Raw genomic sequence first — 25,122 nt, forward strand, 5'->3', positions numbered from 1 at the left:
CCTGATATCCTACCTTTCACCCAGGTATATGGAACACTGAGGTGGGAGGAGACCCATACTGAAAGATAAAATAGAGTTGGTTGGGCAGTGGAATTAGGAATTAACAGGAAGAGTTAAAATCCATTTTTAAAAAAAGTTACAAAAGAAAGAGACAAAGAATTTCTGAATAGCAGTGATATTTCTCCTCTCATTTTTACTGTAACATTTTTGAATACAGATAGTGTAAAAATTTTTTGAGCTCTTTGGGGGGAAAAGATGCATATAAATACTTTATATTATACCTTGCATACCATACATGAACCTTGTATTCTAGATTCTAGTTTTTAAAAATTGGTTTCTGCTCCCAAGTAATATAATGTAACTTGCATATCATCTTACATTACACCACAAACCTACTAGTTGAGATTTTAAGAGTTTATTGGTACAAAGAATAATTCTTAAAGCTTCTAAAAATATATCTAAATCCAATATAGTTAAAAACAAAATTCATAAGCGTCAGGTAAACACAAGGTTACATGTCTTAAGCCTTACCCACAAAGTTGAGTGGCCCATCTAACACATGTGTTTATTGTGGTTTGAACATGATCCTGTGCTTGCCTTCAGCTGTTTTCTGAATTCACTGTTATAGAAACAATTTACTCACATTGGGGTGATCCACAGGAATGTCAAAGAATCTGGAAGATCTATGATAGAGGAAGTCTTCACTTGGAGAATAAGTGTGTAAGAATCTGTGCTAGCAGATTCATATAAAATTTATATAGCTATTTTTCCAAATTGCTATAGATTTTTATACTTTAAAAGAAATTTCTCACATATTCCAAACTTTCAATGAGTTTTGCTTAAAGTTCATAGATTTATATTGAGGTATGTATCAGATGAAAAGACAACAACAATATCTTATTTTTAAAGAACAGAGACATAATTATTTTCTAATCTTTGCTAATGAGAAAAACACAATAGAGACAAGTTATTGACCATCCAAAACAATGTATGTATGGTAGATTATAGAGGGTCTTATACAAACATGATACAATGTAATTGATACAGTTAAATCCTAAGAAATGTCTTGTTCGTCTCAACGGTACTGAAAACATTTGCTTAACACTAAAACTAAAAAAAAAGAATTTAAAAAGCTGTAAGTTCAAAACCTTTTTAGTTTTATAACTAAAAGCATTTTAAAAAACTATAAACAGAATACTTATTATCCTGAAAAGTAAATTTGATTACCTCTCCCAGGAGAAGGACCATTCCTATATCAATCAACCAGGATCATCCAAAGCCCAAATCTCACTGCCTAACTTGAGTCAGCCACAAAAGTAGCATGAAGGAAATGTGATACTGCCCTGCCAGAGTAATGAAGAGTATTTACAGCGTTCCGTGGCAGATCTTGGGACAGTCATTTAGAACAGATTGCTCTTTCAGATCGACTTTAATAACTCAGTCTGCACGGTGTTCTTAGCCTGGATTGAGGGTGGGGGTGGATAATGACTAAGATGACTAAGGAAATAGACTTTCTTGATTTCTTCTTAGATGAATAGGATAATAATGATAACATTTAAAAGAATAAAACGTAAGGAATGCACAAAATATCCATGAGCAGAATGCATGTGGCATGTGTAAACATCTTTACTTGATACAAAACTGAAAGTATGGTTGACAGTTTAATTAAAGTAAATATGGGAAAATAATCAATTATTGTAATACTTAAATGTGTGCCCAAATTGGGGGTAGGTTAAAGCCTTACTATATGGTTTCCATGAAAGCACAGTAAGTCTTCCTTTACTCACGCTTTTGATATGGAGACCATATCAACATTTATGCTTTTAAGAAAGTATTATTGCCATGAAGAAAATCTGTTCCTAGGGTTTTTTTTTTATTTTAAAAAGAGGATCTATGATTAACATTAAGTTATTTAAGAAATCCAAGACAATTAGTATCAGGCATGTAATCCTGAGGTCTACAATTGATTTCCTACTGCTCCCCACATTGATGTAATGCTTATATCAATGCACATAGAAGCTTATCATTTCAGTAGAAATAAGTTAACATTCCTTAACTGCTTGCTAGGCACTATGCTAGGCTCTTTATGGACATTGTGCTTTTTAAAAATTAATTTTTATTAGAGTATAGTTGCTTTTGGACATTGTGCTTTATTTTACATATTCCTTCAACAATCTATGAAGTAGGTACTGTTAGAATTCTCATTTTATGTTTAAGAACCTGGGGCTTAGAAAGAAGTTAAAAACTTGCTTAGGGTCACACAATGGGTGAGTGACTGAGCCAGGATTAAATCTAAGACTAATTGTGCTCTTAACTACTGCACATATTTAAAAGTTCACATTTCTGTGGTACTTGCAAAAATTTTTTTAAAGGGTAAAAATGAGCATAAAACCTACTCTTCCTTTAAGTAAGTATTTTAAGGAAACACATAGAGTTTTGTTTATAATTTTTCTAACAGAAACCAATGCTGAAATTCTTTTGTATGACTAAACAAACAAGCAAAAAGAGAAAAAAAACAGAAAAAAGCAAATGCTTTCAGAAACATTCCATCTGCAATATTTTAGCTGAGAACATGAATTGATACATAGACCAAAACATGAGGCATTAATGCTGAAAGATAGGACATTGGAAGTCAGTCTGAATGCTTTGACAGACCTATTTTTTTTCTATTTAAGATAATCATTTTGCTCAGACAATTTAAAAGCTTTGTTCTTTTGAAATTAAGTTTAATGCTTTGTGTTGTTTCTCAGCACATCAACATGGGTCAGTAATTTTTTTTTACAAATTAAGGGTAGAAAAATAACAGTTGAAATATTTTCTCTTTGTAACAGTATCACAGAATATCTTAAATGCCAGTGTGCTAGGCTCTGGGGGATTCCACTCAGATTCTATTTTTGGGCAGTTTGGACATCTCAGAAAGCTGAAACCAGAGTTCACTGTTCTTATGCATGACCCGAATAATTGCACTAACACTAGTTACCTGAAGGAAAGGAAATGGGAATGAACTTTTCATCCTAGTGTACTCTGACAGGAGCAGCCTTTATCTCTTATTCAACATTCACAGCAACCCTGAAAAGGTATTGTCATTTGCATGTTATAAGAAGGAAGTATGTTGTTAGTCGAGCTCAGTCGTGCCCGACTCTGTGACCCCATGGACTATAGTCAGCCGGGCTCCTCTGTCCATGGAATTCTCCAGGCAGGAGTACTGGAGTGTGTAGCCGTTCCCTTCTCCAGGGGATCTTCCCGGCCCAGGGATCTAATCCTCCCACATTGCAGGCAGATTCTTTACTGTCTGAGCCACCAGGGGTGCCCAGAAGGAGGAAACTAATACTTAAAGAAGTTTAGCTTTCCTAAAGTTACCCAACCGGTGAGCTACACAGCTGGTTGAATTCAAACCTAGGCCTCTTAGTTTTAAATATATTCTTTTTTCATTGGCCTCCATTGCCTTCTAATGAAGAATAATTATACAGGCTAGTTAAAAAATCAGAAATTACCCAAAGAAGGAAACTCGCTATTATTTTCATATGTATTGATGGACAAAGGATTATTAAAGTTATCACTTTGATTTTAGGGACGTGGTGTTTATTTAACAGAATCTAGAAGAGAACAGAAAAATAGCATATGACTAAGACTTGGACTGTTTTCACAAAGACGACTCAATAAAATTGGTTGACTAAAATAGCAAGGACTAATACACATTTCTGAGAAGCTATCTTATTACATGAAGTCTATCAAAATGAATTTGTATTTTATATCCCTATTCAAGTTCACGTTTTTATTTGCATAAATGGACCTACTCATTGGTGTGTCTTGTGTTAACAAACTTCCTATCAAATAAAGGCAGGGTACTTTAATAGAGGAAGATCTGGAAAACCTTTTTTATTTTGCCTCTTCACCCAATTGTTTTTCATTCCAAACTGAGAATGGATTAGTTAAAACCTAGTCTAATCAAGAGGTCTCCCATTAATATCCTTGAAATCCTCTTCTTTCATCTTCTAACCCAGACAATAAACTTTAATTAAAAATATGGGTGAGGGAAGTCCCTGGTGATCCAGTGGTTAGGACTTGGCACTTTCATTACCATGGGCCTGGATTTGATTCCTGGACACGACTGAAGTGACTTAGCAGCAGCAGCAGCAAGTAACTAAGATCCTGCAAGCCACATGGTGCGGTAAAAAAAAAAAAAAAATAAGTGGGTGATAATGTCAATAGAACGAATAAGCAAATATATAATGTCAAAGGGGAATTAAACACAAAAATTTACCACAGAGTAAACTGAGCTGGGGGTAAATCTTTTTGTAGTCAGCCCACTGGCCAGACAGTATTCTGCAAATTTCAACTTGGAATAAGAAAAATCTTAGTATAATCAGAAATGTGATCATCTTGATCCTGTAAAATATTAATAGTCTTTCTGGTCTGATCTGCCACTCTTCTACACAAATCCTTGTCTCCAAAAATTTCAGGAATATTTCCTTGCTTTATCTTTCCTTCTTGCCTTTATCTTTCCTTCTTTCCTTCTTTCTTATCTTTCCTTCCAAATATTATGTAATTAAAAAACTAGTGATCTTAACATTTCTTATATTGCTGAATTAAATTGTTTTAATTTATGCATTATGCTTTATTTATTTAACTAGACCAGCCCTTGAGAATTGAAGCCATAAAAAATTTTATGTAGGCCACACAATTTCAGTCTCAAGGCATGGCACAAAATAGTCACTTAAACCTATTTGTCTATAGCATGCTATAAAAATAATGTATTAATTGTTGAGTTGTCCTAAATTATTCACACAATTCAATAAAAATTTAATGAATGTTTATTGTGTGCTGGGAAAGATTGAATGACCAATCTCTCAGCAACATTAACTGATTTAGTTGTCATTAACAATTACATTAGTTTAACACAGAAATCTGATTAAGGGTCAATTCAAATGAGAAAAGGAGCTAAAAATATTTGATGCTCTTTGTGTACCAGTCATTGAGTAAGGAACTGTATGTGATTTGGCTTAGTGGATGCTCACAATTCCTGAGCCAATTGATATGGGGGACTTTTGCTTCTGGAAAAGGATTGGGGCTGTTGATAACACCCACCTTGCCCTGCTGCTGCTAGAGTTCTTCTAGAGATGCGCCATAAGAGGCACTGTCATACTTTTGCATCCTCCTGAACTGGCTTACCACTATTTTTCCTGCCCACCTTGGAACAACCTTGTTTTACATCAGGTCTTTACTTTCTGTCCAATCTTTTAGAATCAAACTCTTTTCTGCTTCTATAGATTTCTCTTTTCTGTTTTGAACTTTAAAACCCTACTTCAGTTCAGTTCAGTTCAGTCGCTCAGTCGTGTCCAACTCTTTGCGACCCCGTGAATCGCAGCACGCCAGGCCTCCCTGTCCATCACCATCTCCCGGAGTTCGCTCAAACTCACATCCATCGAGTCAGTGATGCCATCCAGCCATCTCATCCTCGGTTGTCCCCTTCTCCTCCTGCCCCCAATTCCTCCCAGCATCAGAGTCTTTTCCAATGAGTCAACTCTTCGCATGAGGTGGCCAAAGTACTGGAGTTTCAGCTTTAGCATCATTCCTTCCAAAGAAATCCCAGGGCTGATCTCCTTCAGAATGGACTGGTTGGATCTCCTTGCAGTCCAAGGGACTCTCAAGAGTCTTCTCCAACACCACAGTTCAAACACATCAATTCTTCGGTGCTCAGCCTTCTTCACAGTCCAACTCTCACATCCATACATGACCACTGGAAAACCATAGCCTTGACTAGACGGACCTTAGTCAGCAAAGTAATATCTCTGCTTTTGAATATGCTGTCTAGGTTGGTCATAACTTTTCTTCCAAGGAGTAAGCGTCTTTTAATTTCATGGCTGCAGTCACATCTGCAGTGATTTTGGAGCCCCCCAAAATAAAGTCTGACACTGCTTCCACTGTTTCCCCATCTATTTCCCATGAAGTGATGGGACCAGATGCCATGATCTTCGTTTTCTGAATGTTGAGCTTTAAGCCAACTTTTTCACTCTCCTCTTTCACTTTCATCAAGACGCTTTTTAGTTCCTCTTCACTTTCTGCCATAAGGGTGGTGTCATCTGCATATCTGAGGTTATTGATATTTCTCCCGGCAATCTTGATTCCAGCTTGTGTTTCTTCCAGCCCAGCGTTTCTCATAATATACTCTGCATATAAGTTAAATAAGCAGGGTGACAATATACAGCCTTGACGTACTCCTTTTCCTATTTGGAACCAGTCTATTGTTCCATGTCCACTTCTAACTGTTGCTTCCTGACCTGCATGCAGATTTCTCAAGAGGCAGGTCAGGTGGTATGGTATTCCCATCTCTCTCAGAATTTTCCACAGTTTATTGTGATCCACACAGTCAAAGGCTTTGGCATAGTCAATAAAGCAGAAATAGATGTTTCTCTGGAACTCTCTTGCTTTTTCCACGATCCAGTGGATGTTGGCAATTTGATCTCTGGTTCCTCTGCCTTTTGTAAAACCAGCTTGAACATCAGGAAGTTCACGGTTCATATATTGCTGAAGCCTGGCTTGGAGAATTTTAAGCATTACTTTACTAGCATGTGAGATGAGTGCAATTGTGCAGTAGTTTGAGCATTCTTTGGCATTGCCTTTCTTTGTGACTGGAATGAAAACTGACCTTTTCCAGTCCTGTGGCCACTGCTGACCCTACTACTCATAGCTAAAAGGCAATTTTGTCTGTTCTTTTGCCCTGGTTTTTGAGATTCCAGCTCAAGTCACAGACTGAGTTGCCTGTGAAATAGAGTACAATACATTTAAAACACACATTTATTCTCTAACATAGATCAAGATTTCAACTATTTGTGACTGACTGCAAATTAGACTTATTAAAATACAGATAAACCAGAATGAATTACTCAGCTCTCTGAGTGATCCTAGCTGACCCAGCCCAGTGACCACACCAACCAAGCTTTATCATTCATATTTAATACATAATTTAATGCAACAACCTAGGAAGTATGAATCATTATCTCCATTTTATGGATAATGAAACTGAAAAAATTGTATGCTACCGTGGGTTTTGTAAATTCAAGGATCTGAAAAAGTCTCAAGAGGTATACTTTGAGATTGTCCAAGGTGTTCTATATCATCAACCTCTTTTTATAGGGGAGGAAACCAAAGATCAGAGTAAAAATTTGCTCAAGGCCCCTCAGAGCTGTGATTCACACCTAAGTCTGTGTGTGCTGTCGCTTCAGTCGTGTCCAACTCTTTGTGATCCTATGGACTGTAACCTGCCAGGCTCCTCTGTCCGTGGGATTCTCCAGGCAAGGATGCTGAAGTGGGCTGCCATTTCCTTCTCTAGGGGATCTTTCCCTACTAAGGATCGAACTAGTCCTGCATTGGGAGGTGGGTTCTTTACCACTAGTGCCACCCTGGTCAGAGAGACACATTGAGCACTTCCTTGATGGTACAGTGGATAAGAATCCACCTCCCATTGGAGACGACTTGGTTTTCATCCCTGGTCTAGGAAGATCCCACGTGCCCGTGAGCCACAACTACTGAGCCCGAGTGCCTAGAACCTGTGCTCTGCAACAAGAGAAGCCACCACAATGAGAAGCCCCTACTCTCTGCAACTAGAGAAAGCCTGCACATAGCAACAAAGACCCAGCGCAGCCAAAATTTTACAAAAAGAAAAGAAATCAAAGTAACCATAAATGAACAATTTTCTTGGTGTGTCTCTATCTGCAGATTACTAGACATAGTGAAATTAGGCACAAGAGACTGTATCTTAAGGAGATGTTTACCTACCATTTTATCTTTTTGAAGTTATTTACAATCATGCTTTGGTTATTATGTTCTAATAACAACATAAAACAACACCCTTTTTCTTGAAGTTCGTCTTTATTATGATTATTTTGCATATTGGAAAATGAAACACTAGAATGTGGAAAATGAAACACTAGAATGGCCATTTAAATGTAAATCTGCAATAAAACCCAGATTGCTAAGTTTACATTATTAATTTAGTTTAACAAGAGCTTTTTTGGGGGAAATACCCCAAAGTTTATCTTTTAGCAAAACTGGGAGCAATAAATATGTGTTAAATGAGTCTTCGAACATGCTTTTAGTGACTGAGTATGGATGGTGACTGAAAGAAGCATAAAAAGTGATTCTTTTCTATTTCTAGCTGGTGATTATGGCAAACAATATTTTACTGTCTTAAAACTTTCTGTGAGAACCAGATTAATTTCTTTTATTCATTAAAATAATCAAATTGTTCATGAACTTTATTTTTGAGTTCATTTATCTCAGTATACTTAAATGTTCCTTCCTAGCTACTATGCGAAGTCTCATGAAATGGAGCCTCAGATTTAAAAAAAAATTCTTATTTGCTTTTTAATTTTGCATGAAGAGTAGGTGGAAGAAACTCGATTACTATGTTAACAAAAAGAGGCAGCTGGATTGCCTATTTGGTGATCATTCATTATGTTTATATTGGGATGGAGTAGTAGACAGGCTTTTATTTGACTTAATTTTCTCTTCTCTATTAATTTAGAAACGTTAAAGTCAGAGGATGTTTCCAAATTCAGGTAATGTTTCGCTCAAACAACAACAAAAAATAGGTGAACATTAAACCACTGTAAAATCAAGGTCCTTTTTATTTTTTTCTTGGCTGCACCTCACAACATGTGGGATATATTAATTCCCCAACCAGGGATCCAATCTGTGCCCCCTGCATTGGAAGTGAGGAGTCTTAACCACTGGACTGCCAGGAAAGTCCAAATCAAGGTCTTCAAGTATCTTAAAATCAGAATAAGGATGCGTGTGAATCAAATTTAAGAGCGATCCATGGCCTCTTTTCAGAAACAAAGAATAAAAATAACTAGCACAGAAAAGTGAGAAGTTTTTAAACTGAGACACTGATATGTTCCCTGTTTGATTTGAACATAGAATGTTTAAACTTTGTATCAGTGGTATGGTAAGATGCTAAAAGCAGTCAAATAAATGCTATAATTAGGCAGAGAGATTGTATTTAGAGCTAATTCTACCTCCACTTATTATCTGAGAAGACTTAGGCAAGTTATTTAAGTTCTTTGTGCCTCATTTTCCTTATCTCTAAAAATGAGGGAAATAATAGTACCCATGTCATGGGATTGCTGTGAGAGTTAAGTAAATACTCTTAGAAGAATACCTGGCTCCTAGCAAGTGGCCAACATACGTCAGCTATCATTATTACCATTCTTATCATAAAAAGATGTATTTTAAGTAAACATCTTTTAATCTGGCTTGTGAAGTCACAGGGAGCGAAGTATACACAATTGCGCTGAGCTGTAAACTCTAAGGAAAGGCCAAAGGCTGAATGGGCCACCTAGACTGATGACTCAGACACAGCCACAGTTCAGGTTTCCAGACGGATTCAGTCCTTGGCTTCTGTCCTGACGCTGACAACAAGAATGCCAATTAGTGCCAAGAGTGATGAGGTTTTTTTTAACATGGGTGTTATTCATTAGAGATTCAAATCAGATCACTTACATCTTGTATAGGACACCAATAGTGATCAACCAAGTTCAGGTTTAAACCAATGACAAGGAGGTAAATGCTTCCCATCTAGTTACTGTGCTCCTGAACCATCTGCTTCTGAATTCTAAATTCTCAACTCAGCTACTGCCAAGGGGCTAAACATAGCTAAACGGTTTAAATTATAATTTGATCTGACAACCAGGTATCAAACAAGCCTTCTTTAGCCAAATAAGTAGAGTGGTGACAAATATCAGAGCAGTATATCCACTCTGGTATGTGCTTTATAACAGGAAATAATTGAGTTTATTGGTAAATATCTTATTTTTCATCTGATCTAGGAAAGGATATTAGCATAAGATTAGTATAAAACTTTAAGTTGACAAAACTATTGTTAAGGTCAAGTGATTTAGAGAGGAGAAATCTAGGGAAGTGAGGGACATTTTAGTGTTCCCATGATCCTGAATTGTCTAATAGATTAATGTTGAATGTATATAAACACCACATGGAATAAAATAAAGAAGATTTAGATCTACTAAATAAATGCTGCTAATGGTAACGATGATGAACTGGGGTAGATATCAAATACAAAGAACAATGATGTTTTTAATACTTTTATTTAAATGATCTTTTGTACTAACACTACATTTGAAAAGTGTTTTATTATTTTTTATTAGCTATTTCTCATAGAGTCCTATCAGTAGATCTGCTTTAATACTCACATTTTATATGTGAGGAAGCTGACATAAAGAATAATTAACTAGCTAGAGTTACAGAACATCTCAATACTAAAAACAAAACAAAACAAAACAAAACAACCTGAGTATTGAGTTTTTATTTGGATAGATCACTATTTATTGCATTTATCTTTAAGTTTTAGTGAATTGTGTCCACATACATAGGATAATATGATTTAAGAATTATTAGAAGTATTATTAGAGATATTAGAAATATCTTTTACCCATCTGTGGATCAACTTCATACCAATAAATGACTTGTCTTAGCATAATTCTATTCTATTTTGACATTGTGAGGAAAGGTCTTAATCAAAAATTTATTTTGAACTTTGATCTCCAGGTACCTATTCTTTTTCAAAAAATTATTTATTTTTAATTGCAGTGACCATACAGTTCTGTAGCATTAAGTTCATTCATGTTGTGCAACCATCACCACCTTCCATCTCCAGAACTTTTTTCATTTTGTAAAACTGAAACTTTGCCCTAATTAAATAATAGCTCCCCATCACCCTTTACCTCCAGACCTTGGCAACCACCATTCTACTTCCTGTCCCTATGAAGTTGATTATTTAACAGTTCAATAGGGAAAGTATTTAAGAAGGCAATGGCACCCCACTCCAGCACCCTTGTCTGGAAAATTCCATGGACAGAAGAGCCTGGTGGGCCGCAGTCCATGGGGTCACTAAGAGTCAGACATGACTGAGAGACTTCACTTTCACTTTTCACTTTGATGCATTGGAGAAGGAAATGGCAACCCACTCCAGTGTTCTTGCCTGGAGAATCCCAGGGATGGGGGAGCCTGGTGGGCTGCCGTCTATGGGGTCGCACAGAGTCGGACACGACTGAAGCTTAGCAGCATTATGAACCTCCAAACTTGTTTTGTGTTCTTAAAGGAAGCTTGGGGAGAAATTCCTTACATTGTTCATTTCTGATTAGACTTGGAAGTAAGATTTGAGAAGGTTCCTGCCTTGAGGGTCTATGTTAAGCTTGTTCTAGGTACTCTGAGTTTGTAGAGTTGTGAAATGGCTGGTTTTTCCTGTGGTCATGTATGGATGTGAGAGTTGGACTGTGAAGAAGGCTAAGGGCCGAAGAATTGATGCTTTTGAACTGTGGTGTTGGAGAAGACTCTTGAGAGTCCCTTGGACTGCAAGGAGATCCAACCAGTCCATTCTGAAGGAGATCAGCCCTGGGATTTCTTTGGAAGGAATGATGCTAAAGCTGAAGCTCCAGTACTTTGGCCACCTCGTGCGAAGAGTTGACTCATTGGAAAAGACTCTGATGCTGGGAGGGATTGGGGGCAGGAGGAGAAGGGGACGACCAAGGATGAGATGGCTGGATGGCATTACTGACTCGATGGACGTGAGTCTGTGTGAACTCTGGGAGATGGTGATGGACAGGGAGGCCTGGCGTGCTGCGATTCATGGGGTCGCAAAGAGTCGGACATGACTGAGCGACTGAACTGAACTGAACTGAACTGAAATGGCTGGTGTGTCAGAAGTGAGGCGGGGGCCTCCATTCTGCAATCTGACTTATGGTTGGTTCTCCAGCCATGCCAGTGCCCAAGATACTTCTGCACACTATGGCAAGAAAGAGTTATTTGCATGTACTGCGTTTCATGTCTCATGTCTTACATCTTTACACAGTTACAACCACCTTTTTTTTTTTTCATTTGTTTTCTTTGTAAGTTCTAATGAACAGGACTTATTAAGATTATTTTAGGGCAGCATAATTCACATATCACAAGGGAAATTTTATTTGTGATAAAATACTGCTGGCTATATTTCTATAGTGTAGTTTTGTAAAGAGGTTTAAGTCATTTTATAATACTGAATATTCACTGGAAGGACTGATGCTGAAGCTGAAACTCCAATACTTTGACCATATGATGTGAAGAGCTGACTCATTGGAAAAGACCCAGATGCTGGGAAAGATTGAGGGCAGGCGGAGAAGGGAGCAACAGAGGATGAGATGGTTGGGTGGCATCACCGACTTAATGGTCACGAGTTTGAGCCAACTGTGGGAGATAGCGAAGGACAGGAAGCCTGGCGTGCTGTAGTCCACGGGGTTGCAAAGAGTTACACATGCCTTAGTGACTGAACAACAAAAATAATACTTAAGAGCAAATACAGTGAACCCTAACAAAGATGAAAGCACTGGTTTCCAAGTCCTACTGTGACTTTTTTCCTCTGAGGTTTTTAATTAAAGAGTAAAATTTTAACTAGTTTAAAAAAAATCAGTTCAATGAGAGAGAATTGGTTCAGTTCTGAGACTTTGAAGGCCATACTTGTATATACCTCTTTAAAGTTACTCATTTTTAAAGAGCAATAACATTTGTATAAGATTAAAAAAAAACCCAAAATAGTCTTCAAAATAGTATTTGTAATATGACCCTGTTTTATTTTTTTATTCTGGAGTACGGTATTCCAAAATGTCAATTGGTTATAACCAGGTGGTAGAACTGTGGAAGATTTTTTTTCTCATATTTTTCTTAGCTGTACTTAAAAAAAAACAAACTTCTAATAAGGGTGTATGATATTTATAAAAAGAAAAAAAATTGTAAAAATTGCCCCCAAGGTACACACACAAAAAAAAAAGCATCAGGCCATCAGTAGAAAAAAGAAGTGTAATTTGATTGTAGCCTAACTGATAGTATCTACCTACCTACCTATCTATCAAATATAAGTGTGTATATAAATATTTATATCTATATCTCAGAAGATACTCTGGAGGAGGGCATGGCAACCCACTCCAGTATTCTTGCCTGGAGAATCCCATGGACAGAGGAGCCTGGTGGGCTACGTTCCATAGGATCCCAGAGAGTTGGACACAGCAGAAAAGACTAGCACATATCTATATCTGCATCTATATCTGAAGAGATAATTGGAATGACAAGTAGGAAAGGGAAGTCAAAGAGGAAAGAATGAGCAATGTTCATCCAAGAGAGTCTTTTCTGCTCCTGATGGTGGTGTTGGCAACTTAAAACAATACTGCTAGGTGCCATGATTTACTTACCTTGGTGCAACAGCATTCTCATGCAACAGCATTCTATTTTCAATTGAATTTTTTTAAATAGACTTCTTTTAAATAAGAAGTTGATAGGCGAATATGACATTTAGTTTGCTCTGAAGTCATCTTCTCATTGTAAATTAACAAATTGGAATTTTGGATGCCACAGCATTCTAATTTCAATTGAGTTTTGTTTTTTTTTAATAGACTTCTTTTAAATAATAAGTTGATAGGAAAATATGACATTTAGTTTGCTCTCAAGCCATCTTTCTCACTGTAAATTTACAAATCAGAATTTTGGATGCTGCATTACTTGGGAGTTTGGTTAATGTAAATAACCTTGCAAAAGGACTGGATCACTATAAGAATTTCTGAAAAACAAGTTAAGTTTCTGACCTTGGATACCTGAGGACCAGACAATGGAACCTGGTGATTTCATCAAGGTAATTATAAGCAGCAAGATCTAATGACAGTCAACCAACTGAACCTCCCTAAGAAGGAGTCCTATAATCCAGTGTGTGACCTTTAGTATAAAATATACAAAAAGTAGGTGTATCTTGGAGATCCTGCCATAAGATATTTCCACAATATGAACGATGGGGACAGCATTTTAGCTATGATCCAGCCTATCTTTCTTGTGGAGTTGTAGATAAATTGAGGACCAAAGAAAGTAAGTCAGTTATTTAAGATTGCAGTTGATATCAGCTCAGACTTGAAATTATAATTGGTGCCTCCTAGTCCAGCAAATAAAGGTAGTTTCCATAGCCTTTATGAAATAATATCATAGCTGTAAAATGTACACATCCTTGACTATACCTGCCTTTCCTATTTTAAAAGGTATTTACTGAGTAACTAGTATGTTCAAAGTAGTCTGCTAAGTTTAAGGTTTTCTTCAAATCTGCTCTATATGTTTTATAATATGAGTAAATGTTTAATACTGGGAGTAGGATAGAGGAAAAAATATGATTGTTTACCAAGAATCTAATATCTTCCAGGCACTGTTCACCTGACATCTTATTTTCATTTATTATATGATTAAATTCTTAACAATAATGACAATTTTTATTTAATAATAATAATCTTGGATATGACCTGATGCAGTGAAGTACATTCATTTAGGGTATCATTAGAGAACTAAAACAGAAAAGGTTCTTTTCTCTCTTGCTACACACCGAGCTCCCCAGCTGCCCCCAAAATAGCTCACAAAAGACCACTATGGCTGATCCCATTTATATGAAATATCCAGAATAGGCAAATCTGCAGAAACAGTAAATTTGTGGTTTCCTAGGGTTGTGAGTCGGAGAAGGCGATGGCACCCCACTCCAGTACTCTTGTCTGGAAAATCCTATGGATGGAGGAGCCTGGTAGGCTTCAGTCCTTGGGGTCACCAAGAGTTGGGCACGACTGAGCGACTTCACTTTCACTTTCCACTTTCATGCATTGGAGAAGGAAATGGCAACCCACTCCAGTGTTCTTGCCTGGAGAATCCCAGGGACAGGGGAGCCTGGTGGGCTGCTGTCTATGGGGTTGCACAGAGTCGGACACGACTGAGGGTGACTTAGCAGCAGCAGCAGCAGGGTTGTGGGTAAGGGGAGTGTTGGAAGAAAAGAGGAGGTGACAGCTGTTGAGTATGGGTTTTGTTGGAGAAGATGATTAAGTATCCTTAATTGATTGTGGAAATGGTTGTGCAAGTCTGTAGATATGGTAAAAACCACTAAATTGTATACTTTAAATAGATGAATTGTATGGTATGTGAATTATATCTCAATATAGCCGTAATTATTTTTAAAGTTGTGCATTTCTGCCGTCCCTTCAGATCAATCCTAAGATACTCTCTTAAGAGAATGGAGGGTTTTACAATTAATGAGTAGTAAGAGTCCCTTGAACTGCAAGGCAATCCAACCAGTCCATCCTAAAGCAGATCAGTCCTGGGTGTTCATTGGAAGGACTGATGTTGAAGCTGAAACTCCAATACTTTGGCCACCTGATGCAAAGAGCTGACTCATTTGAAAAGACCATGATGCTGGGAAAGACTGGGGGCAGGAGGAGAAGGGGACGACAGAAGATGAGATGGTTGGATAGCATCACCCACTTGATGGACATGGGTTTGGGTGGACTCCGGGAGTTGGTGATGGACAGGGAGGGCTGGCGTAGTGCGGTTCATGGGGTCACAAAGAGTCAGACACGACTGAGTGACTGAACTGACTGAACTTCAGAAAAATAGGTAATGTAAAAATGAATTCCAGCACAGAAAATGGGAACTTACAGAAAATATGATGAGTGATAGATAAATACCATAATTGGGAATAATTCACATGCGACATGAAGTAAATCACTGATCTAGTTCTTTGTGAAACAACACAGAAAAACTTGGCCTCCTCCAGGATTCTGTTGTCTGTCTTTGACCAGTTCAACGACTCTGTACATCACCTATGATCAAAGAACACTGTTGCCCACTGAGTCCTATTTTGGTTTCTCTAATCTTTCCTTTTCGGCTCTGCTCTTATCCAGTCTTTAAATATCACTTGGAAATACTCTTTCCTTATTGTTCTTCCACTTGGTTTTACAAATTTCCTAGGACAGGCTCCTCCCTTTATTCCAACAAGGGAGGACGTAAGGAAAAAAAAACCACAACAAGGTGAGAAAAAAACAGCACCTACATACCCCAGAAAGCCCTAATTTAATAAGGTAAAAAGGAGTGATTCAGATGAATAGCTTGGATGAGGATGGATACAAGAATAGGTTTACCGCTCTCTTAATCATTAGATTCCTGGAGGTATCTCTTTACTGCTGCTGCTGCTGCTAAGTCACTTCAGTTGTGTCCGACTCTGTGCGACCCCATAGACGGCAGCCCACCAGGCTCCCCGTCCCTGGGATTCTGCAGGCAAGAACAGTGGAGTGGGTTGCCATTTCCTTCTCCAATGTATTAAAGTGAAAAGTGAAAGTAAAGTCGCTCAGTCGTGCCCGACTCTTAGCGACCCTGTGGACTGCAGCCTACCAGGCTCCTTCGTCCATGGGATTTTCCAGGCAAGAGTACTGGAGTGGGTTGCCATTGCCTTCTCCGTATCTCTTTACTAGGCAGTATAAATCATTCCATTTCTGCACATTCCCTTAAGAAATCACTTGCTTTACCTCACCTTACCTGGCGCAAACTGTAGCGGATTTCCACAGGCTAAGGAGGGTTCCACCGGGGCTCCTGGCCCTTCACCTCACTTGTTGAGTGCAGGGAAATCGGCTGTGGCTTTCCCTCCGTGGGCTTGCCCATCCTGCTAATTTTAGGCTGCTTCCTCATGCGGCTGCCTTGGGTATCAGAGCATGTTGCTCCCCTCAGAGGAGCTATTTTCTCCTCCAAGGCTCATTTGTTTGTTACAACTTCTCTCTCTGCTCCTCCCAAACCCATCTCTGTATAACTGAGCTATTTTTTAGTAGTCAGTAAAATAGCTCCCAGAATTATGCTTACTCTAATCTGAATTTACCTGAATTGTAGGGACTAAGGAAAACTTTTTATGTTAGATTTTAGTGGTACTTCCCAGTAGCCAGATTTCCACATCATGTTTATCTAACAAACATTGATTAAGTTTCTACTGTGAATAAGGTATTAAGTCAAGGATACAGTGATAAGCAAAGCACGTCTGGATTTCATTTATATAATTTTGATAACAGATCTATCAAACTTCCACTGTGTTCCATGATCTCTGTTAAGATGTGAGAATAAAAAATTAATAAAGCAGAGTCCCTGTCCTCAAGAGCTAATAAGATATTTCAATATATAGACAGATTCAAAGAGGAGGGCTTAGTTTTTATGCAATGGATAAAAATTATATCTTCATATATATTATAGGTATAATCAAATTGTTCATTAACAAAGAACAAATATACAAATGCAGTGGACAAAATGGATATGCTAAACAGCATCTCAAGTTTCTCCTTTCTATATCCTGAGCATTTTCTATATTCCTCTGAATAAGTTTCCTGGTGGCTGACGGTAAAGAATCTGCCTGCAGTGTGGGAGAACTCAGTTCAATCCCTGGGTTGGGAAGTTTCCCTGGAGAAGGGAATGGCAACCCACTCCAGTATTCTTGCCTGGAGAATTCCATGAACATAGGAACCTGGTGGACTATAGCCCATGGGATTGGAAAGAGTCGGACACTGCTGAGCGACTAACAAGTCACAAGTCAAGTGTGAGCATTTTGCTACTTTGTGGAGCCAGAGAGATTGAAGAACCTGGAGAAATCATTTTAGGCAATCAAGGCACAGATGATGCTTATCAATATAATAAGACACACCTAAATACATGCAACTTAAGATCTGATTCTACTTGAACAGAATAAGAATGAACATATCCATTATTTATTTATATATGTGGATAATTGGCCCTATAGAAGTTCATGGTCTTTACATGTCATCTATATGAACATTACTAAGCTCCCCATATTTGGAAAGAGGTCCTTAGCATGTTGTTGGATAAAAATAGTTTATAAAGGTCCAAGATCCTTAGGTTAACATACCAATTTCTATGTCTGTGCAACATACTTAGGAAGATGAAAAAACATCACAGTGATGTTCAATAAATATTATCAGTGTCTATCTCCTGAGGTGGTATTTCTGATATTTTCTTCTTTATATTTTACCAAATTGTTTAAATTATTAACAATAATCATTAATATTTTAAAATCTAGTTTAATTTTTCTTATTTAAAAAATTTTATTTTTAATTGAATTTATTTTTTAAAATTTTATTTTAAAATTTTATTTTTATCTTTAAATTGAAAGATAATTGCTTTACAGTATTGTGTTGGTGTCTGCCATACATCAACATGAATCAGCCATAGGTATACATATATCCCTTCCCTCTCAATCACCTCCCCACCCCATCCCACCCCTCGAGGTTGTCACGGAGGACCTGTTTGAGCTCCCTGAGTCACACAGCTAATTCCTACTGGGGGTCTATTTTCCATATGGTAGTGTGTATGTTTCCATGCTACTCTCTCCATTCATCTCACCCTCTCCTTCCCCAACCCCTGTGTCCACAAGTCTGTTCTCTGTGTCTGGATCTCCATTGCTCCCTGCAAATAGGTTCATCAGCACCATCTTTCTAGATTCCACATATATGTGTTAATATATGATATTTGCTTTTCTCTTTCTGACTTACTTCACTCTGTATAATCGACTAAGTTCATCCACCTCTTTAGAACTGACTCAAATGTGTTCCTTTTTATGGCTGAGTAATACTCCATTGTATATGTGTACCACAACTTCTTTATCCATTTATCTGTCGATCAATATCTAGGTTATTTCCATGTCCTAGCTATTGTAAATAGTGCTACAAAGAACACTGGGGTACACGTGTCTGTTTCAGTTATGGTTTCTTCAAGGGTATATGCCCAGTAGTGGGACTGCTGGGTCATATGATAGATTTATTTCTAGTTTTTTAAGAAATCTCCATACTATTCTCCATAGTGACTGTGTCAATTGACATTCTCAGCAACAGTGCAAGAGGGTACCTATTTATCCACATCCTCTCCAGCATTTATTGTTTGTAGATTTTTTTGATGATGGGCATTCTGACCAGTGTGAGGTGATATCTCATTGCAGTTTTGATTTGCATTTCTAAGTACTTCCCTTGTGGCTCAGACGGTAAAGTATCTGCCTACAATGCGGGAGACCCGGGTTCGATCCCTGGGTTGGTAAGATCCCCTGGAGAAGGAAATGGCAACCCACTCCAGTACTCTTGCCTGGAAAATCCCATGGATGGAGGAGCCTGGTAGGCTACAGTCCATGGGGCCGCAAAGAGTCGGACACGACTGAATGATTTCACTTCACTTCAATAATGAGCAATGTTAAGCATCTTTTCATGTGCTTACTGGCCATCTGTATAAATGTCTGTTTAGGTCTTCTGCCCACTTCTTGATTAGGTTATTTTTCTGGTATTGAGTTGCATGAACTGCTTGTATATTTTGAAAATTAATCCTTTGTCAGTTGTTTCATTTTCTATTGTTTTCTTCCATTCTGAGGTTTGTTGTTTCACCTTGCTTATAGTTATCTTTGCTGTGCAAAAGCTTCTAACTTTAACTAAGTCTCACTTGTTTATTTTTGTTTTTATTTCCATTACTCTAGGAGGTAGGTCATAGAGGATCTTGCTGTGATAAAATCTATTTTAATTTTTTAAATGAGAATTTCCCATACAAAACACATTTAATTGTAAACAGAATAGTTTTATGTTAAATGAAAGAAACCATCTTATTCAGTCTCCTTATTTGTAACTAGGAAAAGGATGATAAGGTGTTTCATCCTTACTGTAGATTCAGTGTGTAATTTTATTCTCTGATGATGCAATACTTTACAAAAAAATGCTTTCCAAACTAGGAATAAATTCTAACATTTACCAGCTCATACTATTTCTATTTTATGGTCAACACTCTGAGCACTGCAAATGGGAGCAGTGTGAAAGATGCTCTTTGGAACTTAGCTTGCTGGGTAAAGCTTCCTTTTAAAGATTGAACAGATGAAGTTTGTTGAAAGTGAGCAGCACAGAATCCTTCAGTTCACCTCTTAATATCCCTATGTTGACTAAGAGTAATTTTTCTTCTCTCTCTCTCTCTTTTAAAGTAAAATAGCAGCTTGAACTGCATGGCATTTTTCTTGGGCAAACATTTCTGTCATTTTAATGCGGTTAAACTGTATTCAAGCAATGTGGAGGTGGCAACTATAATTTGTCTTCTAGGAACACTCTGTCCTTCCTAGTCACTACTGCTCAACTGTTCCTTCAGGCTATCAGATCTTACACTGAGCATATAAAAATACATTTTCAAATCCTAATGAAAACCTGTCCATAAAAATGTCTCTGTGTTATCTATTTCTAAATGCCAGTTATTTTGGCAATGTATTTCATTTTTCCAAAAGAAGAATGAATAGCAGTATACATTAAAAAAAAGATTTGCAATCAGTATGTATAAAAGTTATCTGTATGTTGGTACCAACAGTTGGTTCTAGAGCACAGGAGTTCCGGGAGGTAGGGGAAGAGGGAATGGAGTTTAAAAAGCTTTTGTATCTCCTCACTTTTGTGGCCATGTGTTGTTGGGAATCCCCTGGCAATCCAGTGGTTAGGACTCTGTGCTTCCATTGTAGGAGCCACTGGTTTGATCCCTGGACAGGGACCTAAGATCTTGCATGCCATGAGGCCCCCCAAAAAAACCAAACACATTGTCAATTTCCCATGTAAAAAGTGCTAATTGAATAAGATGCACAGCAAGTTTGTTTCCTTTATATCCTTAGTTCACAAGTTATTAATAGAGGATTCTATAGATGAGGATACTCATACTGTGGTTGATGTCTAAAAAAGAATTAGTACTGTTAATTTGACTAAAACCTGTAGTTACCATTAGTTTTAGTCCTGATCCTATTTGAAGGCTGTAAAGCATTCCACTTAAAAATATACATATATATGTGTTATGTGTGCATATATTTATGTTTGTGTATGCAGGGTACATCATGAGAAACGCTGGGCTGGAAGAAGCACAAGCTGGAATCAAGATTGCCGGGAGAAATATCAATAACCTCAGATATGCAGATGACACCACCCTTATGGCAGAAAGGGAAGAGGAACTAAAAAGCCTCTTGATGAAAGTGAAAGTGAAGAGTGAAAAAGTTGGCTTAAAGCTCAACATTCAGAAAACGAAGATCATGGCATCTGGTCCCATCACTTCATCAGAAATAGATTGGGAAGCAGTGGAAACAGTTTCAGAGTTTATCTTTTTGGGCTCCAAAATCACTGCAGATGGTGAGTGCAGCCATGAAATTAAAAGACACTTACTCCTGGGAAGAAAAGTTATGACCAACCTAGATAGCATGTTGAAAAGCAGAGACATCACTTTGCCAACAAAGGTCCATCTAGTCAAGGCTATGTTTTTTCCAGTGGTCATGTATGGATGTGAGAGTTGGACTGTGAAGAAAGCAGAGACCTGAAGAATTGATGCTTTTGAACTGTGGTGTTGGAGAAGACTCTTGAGAGTCCCTTGGATTGCAAGGAGATCCAACCAGTTCATTCTGAAGGAGATTAGCCCTGGGATTTCTTTGGAAGGAATGATGCTAAAGCTGAAACCCCAGTACTTTGGGCACCTCATGTGAAGAGTTGACTCATTGGAAAAGACTCTGATGCTGGGAGGGATTGGGGGCAGGAGGAGGAGGGTACGACAGAGGATGAGATGGCTGGATCACATCACTGACTGGATGGATGTGAGTCTGAGTGAACTCCGGGAGTTGGTGATGGACAGGGAGGCTTGGTGTGCTGAGATTCATGGGGTCGCAAAGAGTCGGATACGACTGAACGACTGAACTGAACTGAACTGATACATAGATATGTACAGTCTCACTCTTTGGTGTGATGAGGGTTATATTGGTGATTTACTTTGGTATGGAACCTGGCACAAGGAAGAAAATAAAGCAAACTTTCCAGATTTCATATTTCTGACAGCTGAATTCGAACTTTTCAACCTCAAATATAAGACCCTTTGAAATCAGTAGCAACAAAATAGCTTGATTTGCCACCCAAAGTTTGACTGTTAAGCTCTAATAGTTGAGATTTCTTCTCTTTGTTGCTATTTTAATTGTTTCCTTTAAAAGAAAAACAGATAGACTTAATAGATTCTACACTTCATACCGTATTTCTTTTGTGATGCTCATTATTAATTAGAACTTACAGAATTCTCATCTTATGATTGCTGTGGGATAAAATTAATTTAAAAGCATAGTTTAGGTGGGAAATGGCGGGGCAGGGTAAAGAAAGGTTTGGGCAGAGAATTTAGGATGGCTTCTTCAAGAACTTGGAAATTCCCCTTCCCCCGTTAGGAGCTGAGCTGTAACAGTGGAGCCTACATAGAACTAGGATATGGGGAGGACTGAACTAGTAATGGGAGTGTGCTTGGCTTTAATTTGGTTTGATTAGGTTTAATAGTGTTAAGTGGCACAACCTTGTAAAAGTTATACTACAATTTATATTTATTTCTAATGGGCCTCTGTTGGGACATTGGGTTTGGTTGGGGTCAAAGCTAGTTTATTCTTAAGTTGAATTCATTCTGATGCTTAACACCCCCCACCACCCCTTGTCCATTGGAGCTCTACTTGTAAAGGTCAGTGTACCGTCTGTTTAACACCCAACTAACAAGAGTAGGCTGTAAGGGAAGATTGTCAATATTTTGAGTGGCAAGAAAAGCCACAGTCATTTTGTCTTTGCACTTTGGATGCTGAAATCTTCCTATGGAGCATAGCCACATCTAGATAAATATGAGCTTTTTCTTCTATTAGAATTGTTTACAAAGCCTATCAAAATGCTTCCTTCTATAGAATGTTTCTGACCCATAGTGGCCTGTAAAACATACATTTGGAATAATATTTGGAAAAAAGTAAATAGTTTTTTCAAAATGAAAAAAAAAAAAAAGCATAGTTTATCATACAATAATAAAAAATTTTTATTTTTTACTGCCCACACTGCACAAAAAGAAAAAAAAAACCCCACAAATCAGTACAGTCATTTTGAGTACTCTCTCTGTTTGGAAAGTATAGTAACTGGAATAATCATGCTGTAATTTCAAAGGCATGGACACATCCCCACATACTGGTCAATAGCCACATTACATGTGATTTTTTTCAGGCTTATGCCTGTTTGAATGCCAGCTGAATTCTTGTAGTAAGGGGATAGAAAACAGAAAGAAATTATAGAGAATTATAAAAAAAAAGCATTTAAAAAATGTTTCAGGTCGTTATAATATGATCATTACTACTGTTTCACGCTGAGATACTGAGAAGGAAATTGGAGTCAGAATGTAAATTTAGAGCAGGAAATGAGATTAGTGAAAGTTGAGAAGGATTCTATAAATATCTAGAATTATTATTCTTCATGTTGTTGATTAAGTGGCATATAACATATATTATCACGAAAACTGTTTTGCTTGCATCTATTAAAAAGAGCAAATTTCTTCTGTGCTTTCTCATTTATGTGGCAGAAGAGAATTCTTTCTTTCATCTCACTCATTACAGGGCTATGTCCATTCCCAGTAAGACAACATTAAAAGGACTTTTAAAATGCGATTCAGAAGGAAGAAAAAAATTTATGGGCTGAATTCTGTCCCCTTTGTCCCCCCAGTTCATATGCTGAAATCCTAATCTCCAGTAAGTCAGAATGTGACTGTATTTGGAGATAGGGCTTTAAAGAGGTAATTAAGGTAAAACGAGTGGGTCCCAACCCATTACACCTGGTGCTTTTATAAGAAGAGACTAGGACAGGGAGAATGCACAGAGGGAGGAATGGCCTTGTGTACACCCAGAGAGAAGGTAGCCATCTGTAAGTCAAGAAGAGAGACCTCAGAAGAAACCTGCCAGGACCTTGATATCTAACTTCTAGCCTCTAGAATTATGAGAAAATCAATTTTTGTTGTTTAAGCCACCCAGTCTGTGGGATTTTTGTTATGGCAGCCGTAGGAAACTAATATAGAAACACACTCTTGATTTTTCAGACTTAAGGCCAAAACAGACCACTTCATTTTTCCTAGTCAAAATTTGTTCTTCTTCCCTCATCAGCCATCCTCATTGTGGTAAATGTCCTCGAGTCAGAAAGCTCTTAGTGGCCCAGTACTCCTCCCATTCTCTGATCCCCTACAAACCATCCATCCCAACTATGTTAATTCTATTCTCAAAGTATGTTTTAATTTATTAATTAATTTTTATTTTTGGTGGTGAGCTGAGGCTACTCCTTGTTGTGGTGCATAGGCCTCTCTTTGTGGTGGCTTCTCTTGTTACAGAGCACAGGCTATACATGACATATATAAAAATATAATATTATACATTTATGTATTATACACATAAATATCAGGTAGCGATAATAGACATAAGAGAAAATAAAGCAGGGTAAGTTATAGAAAGTGAGGGGCTGGTTTTTTTGGGTAGGGTGATCAGGGAAGACTGAGGAGGTAACTTACTCTTTGGAAGGAAAGTTATGACCAACTTAGACAGCATATTCAAAAGCAGACATTACTTTGCCAACAAAGGTCCGTCTAGTCAAGGCTATGGTTTTTCCAGTGGTCATGTATGGATGTGAGAGTTGGACTGTGAAGAAAGCTGAGCGCTGAAGAACTGATGCTTTTGAACTGTGGTGTTGGGGAAGACTCTTGAGAGTCCCTTGGATTGCAAGGAGATCCAACCAGTCCATTCTAAAGGAGATAAGCCCTAGGTGTTCTTTGGAAGGAATGATGCTAAAGCTGAAACTCCAGTACTTTGGGCACCTCATGTGAAGAGTTGACTCATTGGAAAAGACCCTGATGCTGGGAGGGATTGGGGGCAGGAGGAGAAGGGGACGACAGAGGATGAGATGGCTGGATGGCATCACGGATCCGGTGGACGTGAGTTTGAGTGAACTCTGGGAGTTGGTGATGGACAGGGAGGCCTGGCGTGCTGTGATTCATGGGGTTGCAAAGAGTTGGACACGACTGAGTGACTGAACTGAACATGACTGCAGAATTGAATGAAGGAGGTAAGGTGATATACAGCACAAGCAATATAGCTAGATGGAAAGGAGCAAGGGAGAGAGTGGGACAGAATGAACACCTATTTCTCAATAGTCTGAGCATTTTTTTAAGTGAAAATAACACAGAGGTAAAACATATTTTACTTTTGTTCTATATTAAAATTATATCATTGTGATATGGAATGGTTTCCCAAATGTTCTTACTACTGGTAGTTCAGGAGAGGTAATATTAGTAATAGTAAAGCTGACATTTACAAAACACTGGCCAAGTTCAAGGTATTGTACATGTTATCTTATTAAATTCCCACAACCTAGTGAGAAGGATTATTAATTTCCCCCATTCATAGAAACTGTGACTGAGAAGTAATTTTCT

General features: G+C 37.9%; 1 protein-coding gene across 3 annotated transcripts in view; it reads right to left on the reverse strand.

Moving 5' to 3' along the window:
• Window positions 1-1,311, reverse strand: part of MYPN (myopalladin) — an 89,656-nt gene extending 88,345 nt beyond the window's left edge. The window contains exon 1 of one of the 3 annotated variants that reach the window (XM_040242219.1): window positions 1,228-1,311. Coding sequence is in view for 1 of the 3 variants with exons in the window: in XM_040242218.1 (XP_040098152.1) it covers window positions 644-645 (2 nt within the window). In the remaining 2 variants the exon portion in view is untranslated. Of the gene's footprint in view, window positions 1-643; window positions 664-1,227 lie in introns of those variants that run through there. The other 2 variants (XM_040242217.1, XM_040242218.1) reach the window with 2 other exon arrangements.
• Window positions 1,312-25,122: the final 23,811 nt, after the last annotated feature.

This window comes from Oryx dammah, unplaced genomic scaffold (genome assembly GCF_014754425.2).
Source record: "Oryx dammah isolate SB20612 unplaced genomic scaffold, SCBI_Odam_1.1 HiC_scaffold_6, whole genome shotgun sequence".
Classification (NCBI taxonomy): Eukaryota; Metazoa; Chordata; class Mammalia; order Artiodactyla; family Bovidae; genus Oryx; species Oryx dammah.